We start from the raw sequence: 16,104 nt of genomic DNA on the forward strand, positions 1-16,104 counted from the left end.
TTAATGTTGGAATTAATCACTTACACCGAATGGAGTACTGTGATATCAGGTCCACTTTGTATAATGTCTAGATTAGGATATTTTATTACTTCTATAGGGTGACACAAGTTTAATGATTCTGTCAGTATTGTAGTTAACCTAGAACCGAAATTGTAGTGAAAGTGCAGTATTTAGGCAAGTCACGGCACTCTTGTAGTTTGGGTTTGGTCACGTGATTTCAAAAAAACAATACAACTATTACTGCGTATGGCGGCACCTGTTCGAACTCCTCTAAATGACGTCACTATGGATGCTTATCAAATAGGGGTTTAGTGAGATCAGGATGAGATTTTTCATTCTGTCATCAAAAAAAGGGAGAAATTATTAATTGGACGGAATGAAATTAGTACTTTTCGTAACTTGCGTGGTTGCACAACTTTTGCCACTGTAGGCACAGATTTTACATGCCCACTGAACTGTCATTTGCCCCCGTTTCTAACGTTTGCTAAATAAATTACTTGGTGTCTTTGAACGATTTGACGCTAATGGCGCTCGACTATGTTAAACATCATGCAACCATTAGCGTTTACGTGTCAGATAGGGCATATCGCAACAAATGACATCCGGTTTTTGCTTTATAAACTTACAAATTGCCGGTAAACTATATTGGAGAATTGTCGTGTTTCTATGATTTCTCTGAAAACCCTTATGGAAGTGGTCCACTTTTGAAAATTGAATTATAACAGTGGTAGTTTAAGCATGTAATGTTTGAGCAATAAATCTCACGGATTTAGATCTGCATATTCAACTGACCAGTAGTACTTTAGCAATGACGAAAAAATCCTAAGAATTGACATTGCATGAGGTAACTCTTGAGTCATGTTTGAGTTGAGACATCTTTAGAAGACAAACACAAATTTGTTAATGTTTATTAAATACGATTCACACAAATTTAAAGTAAATTCAGTGACTCATTTTCGTCATTGCCTATGCAAATTGGTTTACTCACCCGAATTGACGATTCTGGTAAATGGATTAAGGCCATACGAATCCATTTGTTAAGCGTGCGCCCATAAAGAAATAACGAATGGTTTATTTGCGTTGCACCGCATGTTTACTTCTTGCGGGTGATGTGATTTATCAGGTTCTTGCGCTGGCATTTTAGCACTTTGCGCTTTATATGTTTGGCAGCCGAGTGGAATTCGCCATTTTAGTGAATAATATGTGGCGAGCCGATCTTGTTAAGAAAGCTACGGGCGTTCGAGGGACAGCAAAAAGATGGAAAAATAACGGGAGCGAGAACCTGAACCATATGTCGCTAAAGTCAAAAAGAAATAGTTCATCCTTAGGGTCATTTTAATGTTGACATGTCTGTAAACTGTAGTTATCATTGAAGAAAACAATTGCAATTTTATACAAATACTCAACAGCAACAAACAACTTCGGTCATGTGACATTTTGACGTATCTGTCACCATAATCGAGTTATGGGGTCCTACTTTTTGCAACAATCGTTCCTCTCGTCGTGTCTACAAATTTAATACCCAGTCATAAACTCTATATAGAGGAGTAAGCGTGCTGGACGTATCTACATACAATGAGACTTAAAGGTACCTTTAAGACCTTTAAGGCGATAGTTTAGTTGGTAATGTCAAGTATATATGGCGAGTGGCACGGTATTTTTACATTCCAATCTCGGTCGTTCCCAAACTCTCGTGTATTTTGCATTGATGCAACTATGCACAGTCCATTACCGGAATTAGTTTCCAATCATATTTTCTGTTTGTCCGTAAGATAATGGTCGTTATGAAGACGTTGTTGTGTGGGAGTATCCTATCGACCTCCGGACAGGCGCTCATCATTATCATTGAAATACCGTGGTAGTAGTATTTGTGTAGGACGAGTTTGTTTTCTGTAATTCTCTTAACTTCCTTATTTACCTTTTCTTGAATTTTAACGAGGAAAATATTTTAGGAAATCAATACTTTGGAAACCGCGAAATGGACCAGAAGAGCCATCAATGGTTCGGAGCCACCCTGAGTACTTCCGGCAACGATCAAGGCGGACCAGTCGTTGTAAGTATTACTAACAGGGAGGTTTAAAAGCCTTTATCTGTTTGGCAAATATTATCGTGGCACTAGCAAGGGCCCGCCGTTATCTCTAGTCATTTTTACACGCAAGAGGCGGCCTTCAACCTCGCTGGAATTACAAGCATCCGAAGTAAGTCAGTCAGAATCAAACGCTTTTAAAAAACACTGTCAGATTGCACAAACGCCGGCAACACCGCAAAATCGAAAAATAGTGCCAGTTGACAGACGACAGAACACATAACCTAAAAGTGTCAAAACCAATTATTAATTGTTTGTGTTTATTGTTTAATATGTTTATTCGTTCTTGAATCAATGAGTTGTTCTGTGTTTATAAAACTTTTTGGGGCTTGTTATTCGCTGATCTGGGCTTTATATCAAGCTGAGAGAAGAATGAATAAAAATACCAACCCTTTTAATGTCTGGTGCGCAAAGATGGGAAACAGTGTTGAAAAGCCTGTAAGGAACTTTACAAGAGCGAATTGTTACAGGTACAGAATTTTTCATAGTGTCATGCTAAGTCTACATGTGCAGCATTTTCGTAAATTGCACAGCAATCACAAGTTTCAGACAGTGATGTGATTTACGCAAATTCTGGCCATGTAAACCTGCCATAAATGCTCCAAGAATTTGATACATTTTGGTGTACTCTTCTTAGTCATTCTCCGGACAAATTAAAAACGATTACAGAAAAGGTGTTCTGGAATGAGTATAGCAACTTATTGTAAGGCCGTCATGTCAAATCGCCTTTATCTTATTATAGACGAGCCCCGTTAACAGACAATGTCTTAAGTGGCAACGACAGAGAGAGGTGTTTTAAAAATAAGTATTTACAAAGAGAGGCGCGCGATCATCTCAAAACAAAGAATTTTAGGCTCGGCGGCCGATAAACTGCTCGTTCAGGTCGTCACGGATCAACATGTGCAACTAAGATGGCCGACGATGATAATCCCCTCGGATTCTTCCTCGAAAAATACCGAATTATCGTTTTCGACGTGAGAAAATCAACGCTAGATCTCTTAATGTCTGGTTCGTGACTTTTCAAAAAATATGATCTCCAAATGTGCCTACTTTCCAATAAAGATGGTTTGTGCAACGTGTAGCAGTTCAGAAATTATACTTTTTCCAGAGAAGGTCTGACTGGACTGCTCAACAAGACAATCATTTTCCAAATGATGAAGCTACATGCTACCCCATCACACCAGGACTGAAAAATCGTCAACTCTACCAGGTGAAACAGTCTCATATTCCAAAGTGAATGAACAGATCCCGTCATCGTCGCACTTTGATGTCAAATCCAGGCCGGGACTTTCGCAACGCCGGCATTGGGGGAATTCAACGTGGACTTGGTTATTTCTGGATGACGGTCGTGCCAGAAATAGAGCCGCGACATCCGAAACCGACTGAATCTGTACGAACGGATCTTCCACTACTATCGTTATTATTTCGACCTGCGATATCGTTTTTATTACTTCCCTGGCCATCTTCGCGCCTCTGAACTCAAAGATATTTATTTTTTTATCTCAACCAGCGATTTTTTGGAAAATTAACTTTGTTATTTACGATTTCCGCTCGTATCCCAGAGATTAATAAACGTTATTGTTGTTGCGTTGATAAGTAGTGGACATTACTTTGTTAAAGAGGATAATCAACTCTTATAAGCTTATATGAATGATTGTTTTGTTTCTATTTATAGGCATGTGCACCCCGATACGTATGGTACAGCAAGGAGATGAACCGTAGGGACCCTGTAGGAACTTGCTTTGTGGCCGATCAGCTCTTTGAGAAATTTGAGGAATACTCACCTTGCAGAACTAGTAAGTAGACCACCTAGAACCACTTTATTTTTACGAATGTTTATAGGGATTTTAAACAGAACGACCACCCCATGAACCATCATCGGCAAGCTAATTAACGACTTCCCTCGCATAAAAAATATACATACAAACAGAAGGATCTTTGGGTCCCTTTCATCTTGGCGTTTCACGGAATGTTTATTCGGGCTATTTTAGGAATAAACTTCTGCAACCAGTTTTTCACTTTTCCACGTCCTGATATTGAACAGACGTCTGAGATTAGAGCGACGAAACGTAAATTGCTCTTAAGAACCCCAAGGGGTTGGTTATCTTAAAATAAAAGCCCACTTAAGACCTCTTATGATCACGCTTGGGAAGCTTTTAAGGTTTTCATACAGGGTGACAATTTCAAACTAAATTATTTGCAAAACCTGGTTCTAACCATTGTTCCTATACCTAAGAAAGTATGCTTTTAATTTGTGGGTAATTGTTCGGACAGATATTTGCGTTACCAATCAACAAGTTTCTAAGATGGTATAACCTTGCATAAAAACGTTAAGTACCCGGCGTCTGTTTGCCGTACCCGAGTCAATCCTTTCATTTAGCACCGTTTAACGACGATTTTACGAAATTTTTAGTGCTGCGACAAACGGTGCACGTGCGACTCGCATCTGGGGTCCACATGGGCCCCATATCCGCATCCCGTTCGAAAAAGGTTCGATTCCTGGGGCTTTTGGGACGATTGTTTTTTTCCCGATTCTTTACGTGTTCTCATGCTTTGTCACGTTTGATGGGAAACCAATTGGTCGACATGTGTTTTTTCTTTGGATTTGTCCTCTAAAGTAACTGTCAGAATGAAATACAAATTACCTTAGAATATCTATGAACTACGATAACATTTCTGGAACTTGCATGATCGAAGTCACTTAGTCGTTTCCTTTCCCCTTTTTTTCTCTCTAAAACACCGTAAGCCGCAACCAATTAGGATTTAAATTTAATCTCGTAGAAGATCTATGTTTAACATGTGTCGAGGATTAATTTGTCGTTTGTTTTCAGGTAATTGGGGATACCATCGTCAGGGATCTTGCCAGGCTGGTTTTAGTGCCGCCATCAATTCGGTAAGTAGTTAAAAATAGGCTTGTTTTCTTCACTTTTTCCGTTTATTTGGAATTGGAGGGGTTGCACAACTGCTTGCACACCTATACAACCTCAATCAAACTATATTGCCTTTATAGTGACATAAAACTGTCTGCATGCACAATTAAGCGTTTCCTACAATCTTGCAATGCACACATATGCGATTTGAACACGCAAAATGTTAATTGATTTAATTCTTTATTATTTCCCAGAGCAAGTTTCCGTGTACGGTCGATTTCACATCATGATACCCATAACAATTATTCCTAAAAAAAAAACAAACGTTAGAGCTAAAAATGGCTGACGTGTTTTACGGCTTTATTGTTGTTGTAGATAGTTCTCGTCAGTATTTTAAAGTGGTGCACCGCAAAGAATAAGAAACAAATAATATAAGTCGTCACGCGGTAAGAATGTTATATGCATTTATGTATGTGGTACGACCAAAAATGGAAGCGGTCGTCATTGGGCAAGCTCGTCAAGATTTGTAAAAATTTATTGTAAATGTGTCACGAGAACAATTTAAGTTGTTTTTTTGCGCTACCGAGAAGTTTATCGTGGTCGTTTTTGAGGTCCCACTGAAATTGCGGTACTTTTTTTTAGTAAGAGAACGGTACAAGCCGTGAAAATGTAGGGAGTTTCAAATCCAAATTTAGTACTGTAGGTACTGATTGTTTTATCTACTATATGATAATAATTTTGATTTTTATACAGGGTGGTCCAGTTTTAAATGTCAATAATTCACCAATCCATAGCCAATTAAAAAATAAGTTGACATTCATTATGTCATTTTCCTGAAAAGTGCTTCCTAAGGAAAACACAGTCCTTCAAATTTCTGTTTAAAAAATCGGTTTTTTTTGTCATAACTGTGAGACCGTTGGAGCAATATTGATCAAATTTGGAACTTTATTCGAGACTAGAGAGGTTTTTTAGGTACTTTTTGAAATTCAATATCTCGGGAACATGAGGAACTAGAGAGGCCATTTTTAACTCATTTTGTAGTATTTTTTATGCTTTTTCGAATGGCGTAGGAACGAATTTCCTACGAGTCTAAATAAAAGAGCTACGATTTTTCAAAAAGTCAAAAAATTCAATTTTTGTCAAAAGTGCAATTTTGGCAAATTTTTATTTTGCTCCATAAGGGTTCTAATGCACAGCAAAGGATATATTTATACCAAAGGACCTCAAATTAAGGAAAATAACCACTTTGAACCTTTCAAAAATTCGAAAAATGCCATTTTTTGTCAAAATTTTCAATTTTTTTTTTGCTCCATAAGGGTTCCAATGCACAGCAAAGGGCATATTTATACAAAAAAACCTTAAATTAAGTGAAATAAGCACAAAAAAAGCACTTTAAAATTTTTTACTTTTCAAAAAAATTGAAAGAAGGGGGGGGTACTAGAGAGGTTTTTTAGGTACTTTTTGAAATTCAATATCTCGGGAACATGAGGAGCTAGAGAGGCCATTTTTAACTCATTTTGTAGTATTTTTTATGCTTTTTCGAATGGCGTAGGAACGAATTTCCTACGAGTCTAAATAAAAGAGCTACGATTTTTCAAAAAGTCAAAAAATTCAATTTTTGTCAAAAGTGCAATTTTGGCAAATTTTTATTTTGCTCCATAAGGGTTCTAATGCACAGCAAAGGATATATTTATACCAAAGGACCTCAAATTAAGGAAAATAACCACTTTGAACCTTTCAAAAATTCGAAAAATGCCATTTTTTGTCAAAATTTTCAATTTTTTTTTTTGCTCCATAAGGGTTCCAATGCACAGCAAAGGGCATATTTATACAAAAAAACCTTAAATTAAGTGAAATAAGCACAAAAAAAGCACTTTAAAATTTTTTACTTTTCAAAAAAATTGAAAGAAGGGGGGGGTACTAGAGAGGTTTTTTAGGTACTTTTTGAAATTCAATATCTCGGGAACATGAGGAGCTAGAGAGGCCATTTTTAACTCATTTTGTAGTATTTTTTATGCTTTTTCGAATGGCGTAGGAACGAATTTCCTACGAGTCTAAATAAAAGAGCTACGATTTTTCAAAAAGTCAAAAAATTCAATTTTTGTCAAAAGTGCAATTTTGGCAAATTTTTATTTTGCTCCATAAGGGTTCTAATGCACAGCAAAGGATATATTTATACCAAAGGACCTCAAATTAGCAAAAAAAAAAGCAAAAAAAAAAGCACCTTCTAGTCTTTCTAGTATAGTAGGCGGTGCACTGTTACTTAAACAACGTAAACAAACGGAGAAATGACAGGTGGAATGCCTGAAACTGTTTTCATAACTGATCACCAGAGGGAGCATCTCTTATCTTGAAACGCCAATTGAAAATTATCAGTTTGTTGACAGTTTCTTCGAATTTTTTCCAATTGTAACTTGATTTCATTGATTTAGTTTTTATTTTACGTACTCAGTTGTATTTGTATTAATTTTAGTATTACAAATACAATTATTTCAAGCTCAAAATTTACCGTACTAAGTTTTAATTGAGCAAAAAAAAAATTAAGAACTAATCTAAGACAGAAGTGACTTATATCGTAAAAAATGAATATGTTGAGCAACCCATCAATCATGAAAACTTTGCGGCTCATTTTAAGTCAAGTATCATCCGGAGAAGTTGGCGATGAAAAGATTGCTCAACCCGTACACAAATCAGCCGTATTATGTCCCGATCGTCGGACTGAATGGGCCGAATAAAAAAAGGCTTTAACCTTAATGACTATTTTGACACGTCGATCTCTCCATCCACATTCGACCGTCCCCATATTAAAACTAACACCTTATAAGCGCATAATTAGGTTTCGGTATTTTCGATTCATCACTTGGAAATTGTATAGGCGAGCTGCACCGGCTCTTTTTAACGCGCCTTATCTTACGGTGACTTGGCGGTTTTTCGACATTTACGATTCACTTAAGAAGATGCGTGTTGATTCGTTGAAAATGTATCATCATCTGATTTAAAAACTCTATTACCAAAAAAAAATCATAATTACACCACCACAAGAGAAAATTTGTCACCTTCTTGTCAAGATTAAGTAATTACAGTTTGCTCTATACCGTACTAATGACAGAAAGTTACATTAGCTAACCTTTCAGTACTTGATAATTTAAGAGAGTAAATTGGAGACACCGAGCTTCTTCAGAAGCTTTACTGATTGTTGCTGGAGGCTCAGAAACTACCTGCAGTGTCACATAAAACCTTTGAAGGCTGTTTTGCAGCAAAATGTAGAGGTTTCAGCATATTCATGGACAAAACGAGTTTTAATAAGAATTTTTGTGAATTGAATGTTATGGACTCTCTTTACTTGGGTTGGGTTGTATGAATTTTGTGGTTTTGCAACAAAATAGAGAAACCAGGTGTTTTGAAATTGGGTAACAAATTTTTTTAGGTTTACCATACTGCAAACTGTTTACAAATTTGCCTGTGTGGTTATTAATAATTGTGTATGTAAATTTTGAGGTCAATTTTTATTTGTTTACCGTTGGTGACACTGTGTTTAACTGTTGGGTTATGAAGTGTATAGATTTAGCAGTAGAAAAATGTACATGTTTTATCAGTGTGAACACGTGACTAAATAGGAAAAGAATGCGATGAACAAATATGAGCATGGGGTTCACGCCCATGTTTTAAGTCAAGGCATATGCAAAAGGGTATCGTATCGTAAGCTGCAAACTGGACGAGCCCATAAGTTGCACATTGTGATGGATGGTCGTTTTGTCGGCGCACGTTAACAGCTGGTTAACAGGCCGCGGACCGCCCGCTGGTCCCTTCTGCCCATTAGTGCCCTGTTATTTGGAAAACGCCGTGGTTTTTTTTTTTTTTTTGGCATTTTCGAAACGCAAACTTTTAATCGCCACCATTAATTTATTGCTCTTAAGTGGAGATTCGCTCCGACAAATTGTCCGCCGTTATTTACTGTCCGTTTACTTTAAGGCTTATTGGCACGCTTTTTTTGGGCCTTTCGGCCCGCCCGAAATGGAACCGCGACGAACATTTTTGCTTTCTGCAATAAAACGGAAAAAAAAACGAACGAAACCAGGAAATAACATAAAATCGGTCGTGCACACACATACAAAACACACATAAAGATGAATAAAGTTAAAGAAAGCGTTACGGCTCAGATGACAAATCGCTATTGCCTAACTAGTTCTTGTTACTTTGCCATTTAAAAGCTAAACACCGAGGAACTGTAATGTTTCGCCGTAGATCCACTCGGATAAGGTACTGAAGATACTGCCCATTGAATTTCAAATTCTTTAACGTTTTATCGGACCGTGGTGGTTCTTGTGAGATCGTGGATCTCTATGTTATACTTGTTCGGGGGGGCTCAGCGTGAAACTCACCACGAAATTCGCATCAAATGTAACAATAAAACCATACTGTGGAATACAGAATATGTTATTAAAATAATTAGACATTTTTGTGGTGACTACCCTGTATTTAGTACCTATGGTTCATTTATTTTCCTGTGGCGGTTACGTCATCATTTGCCTTTCTTGTCTATTAAATGACTCGTTTGAATGCACCTATCTGTGATGTTCTTTCCAGATAATTTTGATTGAATGTGGTTGTTGTTCCCAAGCCAAAGTTTGATTGGAACTTTCCGTTTCCGCCTTTGTTTACCACCAAGTGTTGCAAGCTTTCCAGTTTGGTGAAGAAAAATCTTAAATTCTACGAAGGTCTCGCAATAACAACACTAATTAATAAACTTAAACAACCCTAAATTAAGTTTTTATTTCTTTTGTTTGTCGTTTTTGGACTTTTTAAAATTCCTAACCTCAAAATGTTTAACCGACTGTCAGTTGGGACTATGCCCTGTGTTGCCACATCTTCCACGAGCAGATGTGAAACTGGTGTATTGTTGGTTGCAGTAATAAACGGACCGATGAATTATACAGATTCATGTGAGATTCTTAGAATGTTTTTTTTCAAAACAATATAGTTTTCTCTTTTTCATTTATAATTGCTTAATGAAAGATACATATGGTGAGATTTAAAGCAGGAATTTGTCAATACGGCAACGTCCAAACAGGTGATTAAAAAGATGGATAGCCTAGCTTGTAATAAACGACGTGCGTAAATTTCAATATGGCGGAGCACTTGATGACGTCACCGCCACAGGGCTTGTGGCAGTGACGTAATAGTTGTCGTTGCTTTTCTATTAAATGTGAACTGAACGAGATGTTATTGACGTATGTTATTTATGAATTTTTAATTTTGATATTACCAAATACAATTATTTTCGTTTTTGTGTCGTTTTGACAGCAGAATGGTAGAAATGTGACGTGGAGTGTCATTTGTCAAAATGTCATTTGTTTAAGAGTGCCACGCCCTGAATACTGTCAAAACTTCCATAATTTTAAGGTCGCCTCCGAAACCGCGACAGTTGGAGCAAAGGGACGTCACATTCGGCTTCTCTAGTTTGAAATTAGTAAAAGAGGTCACATTAATTGACAAAAAATTCAATATGGCTACTATTAGTATATTAAACTTGAAAATTCAAAATTTCGTGCACTTTTCCAAAAAATTGTTCATAACTCGCTTATTTGTAATATGCCGTATAGACACAGACCCCATGACAAAAGAAAGCTAATGAATGGGGCTATCACGTGACGTTTCATCATTTTTATGCTAATTGACAACTGTGCAGAAATCTGAGCCTTGGGCAATACTTATTACTTAATAACTGAATATATCGAACGCATTTATTTAAGTATTATAACCAAAGTGGTTCCGGGGGGGGGGGAAAAATGCGACACCTGAAATACGTTCCAAACGCCTAAAGGCGGCCATTTCGCAAATGCCGAGGCGGAAGTTGCGGATCCGAAAGGCTCGCAATAATTTAATAAATTCTATGTGGCATTTGGTCGTAATTTCTTCACGGTATTTGAGTTTATTAGAAGGAAATTCATCTTTGCGGCCGACCCGGTACACGCATTCCCCATTAGGGGCCCTGAATTCCCCAGTGAAATAGATCGAGGATGGCTTTGGCGCTGTACATTCATTTTTCCTTCTCCGAGAGTTTATCAAGTTATTACTCTTTTTCGATTTTATAATAAATGCGGGGCACGTACGACGATTTTCGTTACGAACAATTGTTTTTTGGCTGTCAACTGTGAATTGTGTCAGAAATGTTCGACAGCTGTGACAGTACGTCAATGGCTGCGACAGTAAGCAGTGTTGCCAGTTTTCAACTTGGATTTCCATACTTTTGCAATGTTGTCATTTTCTGTAGTTTTAATTTTATCCAAATATTTGTGATATTGCTAACTTGCAATTTTTCCTAAACTTTACCAACATATTGCAATGTTGCCAAACTCACCATTTTCAAAGTTTTTATCAATTTTTTTACAACACTCCGAAATTAACATTATTTCTAATTTTCACTAAATTTATGCAATGTTTCCAAAATGTAATTTTCCTTAGTTTTCACCATGTTGCCAAACTGACATTTTTCCTAATTTTTGCAAGGTTGTCAAACTGTAATTTTTGTTAGTTGTTGCAGTGTTGTCAAATTGCCATTTTTTACGTTAAATGTCAGCGCTGGAGTTTTTGAAATGACGTTTACCAGATAATCACAGAAACAATTAGGATATCGTTACAACTGGACAAATGACAAAGTTGCCAAAGTACAGAAAAATTCTAAATATATTCTAAACCTTTCAAGAAATTTTTTAAATTTCCAGAAGCCTCTAGAATAGTTTTGTAAATTGCCAGACACTTTTAGCTTTATGTCAAAAACGTCAAAAAAACTTTAACAACCCACTGTATTAACGAGTTACGACATCTGGTGGCAACTAAACATCAACAAATTCTGCTGTATAGACTTGACAGCATCGCTGATTGAGACCAGTTTATGTTGATACAAATTATTGGAATTTGTGACGTAATTTTCTTTGAATTTCTGTATCAAACGAGGCTTTAAGAACGCACAAATCTGATTGGTACTTTACCCAGAAAAACAGATTTGTGTTTCGGTTTCTTTCAGTGTCAACTCGCCGCAATATCTGATCGGAACGTCATAAACGGCCGCTTTTAATAGTCGGAGACATGGTCCCGGTATCAGAAAAGCCATGTAAATGCAACGTGTTTTGCATAAATAACGTGTTAAGCGGATTTCTACGCACCAAACTGTTTCTAAGTACGCTCAGATGCGATTTAAGGCTGTAACATTCATACTTTGTAGCTACAAATTTAGAAATATGAAATAATTTAAAAAAATTTAGGTGTTTGAACTAAAAAAGTTTTTTTTTTTTTCAGATTGGTGATCGATTATTCGTGGGTGCCCCTGGAAGCTACTACTGGCAAGGTAAACTATGTTTATTATCTTTTTTAGTTCACCTTTATAAACGTTACATAGATTGTTTTGCAGGATGCGTTTTCTTTTCTGTATTTTGTGGCATAGATGACCGCTTCTTAATCCCAATTTATTTTCCAGCCCTCTTACATTACAGTAGTGGCCCGAAACGTATTTTCGAAACAGAAAAAATTGTTTTTTTTTTTCAATTTTCAGGGCAAATGTACTCGATTGACGCCCATGCAAGATTTAACTATACACCCGGCCTCCTAGGCACGACGTACGGCGCTAAAGGTATTTCTTAGCTACCGTCGGACATACCATTCTAATCAGCGCCACCATATCTATTGACCAAACAAATCCACTTAATAATTTTTAAAACTTCATTAATAATACACGGTGGTCCAGTTTTAAGTGTCAATAATAATTCACCATTCGATAGCTAATCACTAAATAAGTTGACTTGCATTATGTCATTTTTCTGAAAAACGTTTCCTAAGGAAGATACAGTCCTCCAAATTTCAATTTAAAAAATCGTTTTATAGTTTAAAACTGAACATCCAAGACTTGTGAAAGTCCAAATTTGTACTGAATAGTCTAAAAACTTTTTTACTACTAGGAATAGTCTTATGATTTGCTTTCTCAGACTGCCATCCTGGTTGAGTGTCTGAAACTGGCATTCAAGAAGTAAAAAAAGTCCGGAAATCAAGACAATGTTGTATTGTGCATGAAACTCATTTTTACTATTAAAAATAATATAAAAGTTGACTTTTAATGCTAGAACTGACTTTACTAGGACTAAAGAGAGTCCAAAAGTATATTTTCAACACTTTAATTGGTGTACAACTCAATTTTCTGGTCTGGACAACAAGTCTAGAAGTAAATTAAATTTTCGGACTATTTTATTTCTAAAAATTAGTTCTCAAGACTATTATTGTAGCATTTGGTACCAAAATTTTTTTTACTGAAGAAACTTGACTTTGGAAATAGTCTTAAACTCGATTTTTCAGTCTTAAAAAGCACTAAAAACAGTCTGAATTTCTTAGAGATGCTACAATTTATTGCACCTATGAGTGTAGAAGTCAATTTAATAGTGAAGAAGCTTGAAATAACATTTTCAAGACTATGGTCAGTGGACAAACTGGCTTTTAGGCCTGATAAGTCAAAAACTTTGTAGAGATAGTCTTGAAACTCGATTTGAGGCACTGAAAACAGCCTTAAAACACTAAAAACAGTCTAGTTTATTAAGAAATACCCGAATTTTTAGCACTGAGGTGTCTAGAAGTCGATTTACTAGTGACAAAGCTTAGAATGCCATTTTAAGTCTGTGAAGAATGTAAAGATAGTTTTTTAAGTTTGCTATGTCAATAACTTGGTAAAGATAGTCTTGAAACTCGATTTTCCAAGCTGAAAGCAGTTTTGAAGCACTAAAAATAGTCCAGAATTCTGAGAAAATGAAAAACAAAGTAAAAAACACGAAAAGTTCGTTTTCAAGACAATTTTCATGAATTTAATGTCAATGTCCTGCATTTAAGACTGTTTTCAAGACTAAAATATTGAAATTTGTCTTCAAATTATGAAAACTTACTTCAAATGCAAATTTTAAGCTTCTGATGTCACTTTTCATTAGTTCAGTCACATTTTGGGGTTCAAGTCAATTTTTAAGGTTTAAATGTATGAATTTGTAGTAACAAAGTCTTGAAAAAGTAGTTTTTATGCCTACAAGTCAATTTTCAGTATTAAAGTCTCTCGATTTGCATGAAAACTGGTTACAAACACAATTTTTAAGCTTCTGAAATGTTTATCGTTTCTAATTCAATTTTCAAAACTAAAGTCTTTCAGTTTGTCTGGAAACTATGAAAACTGGCTACAATAATATTTTTTAAACTTCTTAAGTGAATTTTCCGTTTCCAAGACAATTTTTAAGTTGGGTTAGGTTAGTTTTGGGTCTTTGACCGTAATAAAGTGCTTTCCAAATTTGATCAATATTCCTCCAACGGTCTGACAGTTATGACAAAAAAAAACGATTTTTAAACAGAAATTTGAAGGACTGTATTTTCCTTAGGAAGCACTTTTCAGGAAAATGACATAATGAATGTCAACTTATTTTTTAATGGGTTAATTATTGACATTTAAAACTGGACCACCCTGTATAAAGGAATACTTCACGAGTTGGTTTCGATGACTCCGTGTGCGGGCTTTAATAATCACGTGTTGCTTTACTTGTTTCTTCACATTGTTAGCTCTATGGAGCGAAAAGTTGACAGTTGTCACGCTCTAGTGTCACTTGGTTAAATTTGCCAACGAACAACGCTACAACTGTCAAAATGATTGAATTTTTATTTGGCACTTTAATAACTTAACAAGTGCAGTACCACTTAATGTAAATTGTGCTTCTTATGAGGCAAGCATAATCGAATACATTGTGGTGTACTACCTGCGCTTTTAATAAGCCGTTTTGGATGTTTTTTTGGCTTTTTAGTCACCTAATGGTGACTCCGCATTTGCCTATTACCAATCACAAACTACCAACAGTGTTAAACGATTTAAAATTCTATTAATTATTGCGTATACAGTTTCGCTTTGGGGGCAATTTATAACGCTAGAGTGTTTTATGTACATTCCCCAGTAACGACAGAACCGTATTTCTTCTAATCCATTTTTATACGGTAAAGGCACAAGTTCTAATGAATTCCGATCGTAAATATTGAAATTGATGCTAATCGTTCAAGATCGTATAATAAATTTATTGCCGATCCGATTTAATAAAAACCTTGTTCGTCATAATTGTTGTTATTTGCTTTTGCAATGGTATTGTGCGTCGCCCCTCATTAATCATTCAACATCTCAATAAATTGCCTTGTCGTACGTAAATGGCTTATTTAAATAACAATGCCGATGATGCTCAAAAAGTAAATCAGTGACAGACTAAAAAAATGTTTTTACAGTCGAAATTAGCTTGAAACGAATCACTCGACCAACAGGATTTGCCTTATAAGTATGGAGGGTGGTAGCAAACAAAAATAGTCCTTAATAAAACAGGTGAACAAGCAAGTAAAGCAACACGTTATATTTTAACCTGAGTAGAGCCAACATATCCATTACTACATACCATGATCTATCATTTTACCATTTGGTGTAGGAGTGTTAACTTCCAAGGTGCAGTTTTTTTACTAATTTGTCATTTTTAATCAAATACTAAATTTTGGTCGGCTTTTTTTTTAATAAGTTACTAAAACGACGTTTATGTGCCCTAACCAAGTGTAATTTGTTTTTTTTTTTGTGTGATGTTACTCGAACTGGATAGATCGGAATGTGGCGAGATTATCGATCCATAAGGAATTTTTGAGAGCAATTTCAGTTATTAAATCGACGACCTAGTATTTAGGACAAAAGTATTCGATCGACAGATGGTCGATATTACGTCGACGCGGGCCTACGTAATCGCATACGCAGTGACCACACAGTATTTTAATTGTCCCAATGGTTCGCTACTTTAAAAGGCGAGAATCGGGGACTTTTTTGTCACTTTTACTCTTTTTCAAAGGTCACGATTGCATCGAAAAAACAAACAAATAAGTGTAAGTTTTATTCATCAGGTTTGTATAGTTTCTAAAAGACAGATTTTGGCTGGTTGTTATTTGTCCTCCAGGAAGTTTGATATTTTGACCAATCACATGCAGATTTACGAAAATACTGCTCATGTGAACAAAATGTCTTCTTAAATCTTCCTTTTAAAGAAATGCAGTCAACTTATATTGATTTATTACAACGTTCAATATATGGAAAATTGTGCGGGTAAAACAGGTGCG

At 35.9% G+C, this 16,104-nt stretch overlaps 1 protein-coding gene across 4 annotated transcripts in view; it reads left to right on the top strand.

The window, feature by feature from the left end:
- The window catches only part of LOC145728231 (integrin alpha-PS2-like), a 41,536-nt gene that overhangs the window by 10,250 nt on the left and 15,182 nt on the right, over positions 1-16,104 (top strand). For 2 of the 4 annotated variants that reach the window (XM_081978305.1, XM_081978303.1), the window contains 5 exons: positions 1,953-2,053; positions 3,762-3,882; positions 4,918-4,979; positions 12,256-12,304; positions 12,509-12,586. In XM_081978305.1, the coding sequence (XP_081834431.1) occupies positions 1,979-2,053; positions 3,762-3,882; positions 4,918-4,979; positions 12,256-12,304; positions 12,509-12,586 (385 nt within the window). In that variant the 5' untranslated portion in view covers positions 1,953-1,978. Of the gene's footprint in view, positions 1-1,952; positions 2,054-2,373; positions 2,557-3,761; positions 3,883-4,917; positions 4,980-12,255; positions 12,305-12,508; positions 12,587-16,104 lie in introns of those variants that run through there. The other 2 variants (XM_081978306.1, XM_081978304.1) reach the window with 2 other exon arrangements.

Source organism: Ips typographus, linkage group LG4 (genome assembly GCF_016097725.1).
Source record: "Ips typographus isolate SLU linkage group LG4, UJ_Ityp_2.0, whole genome shotgun sequence".
Taxonomy (NCBI): domain Eukaryota; kingdom Metazoa; phylum Arthropoda; class Insecta; order Coleoptera; family Curculionidae; genus Ips; species Ips typographus.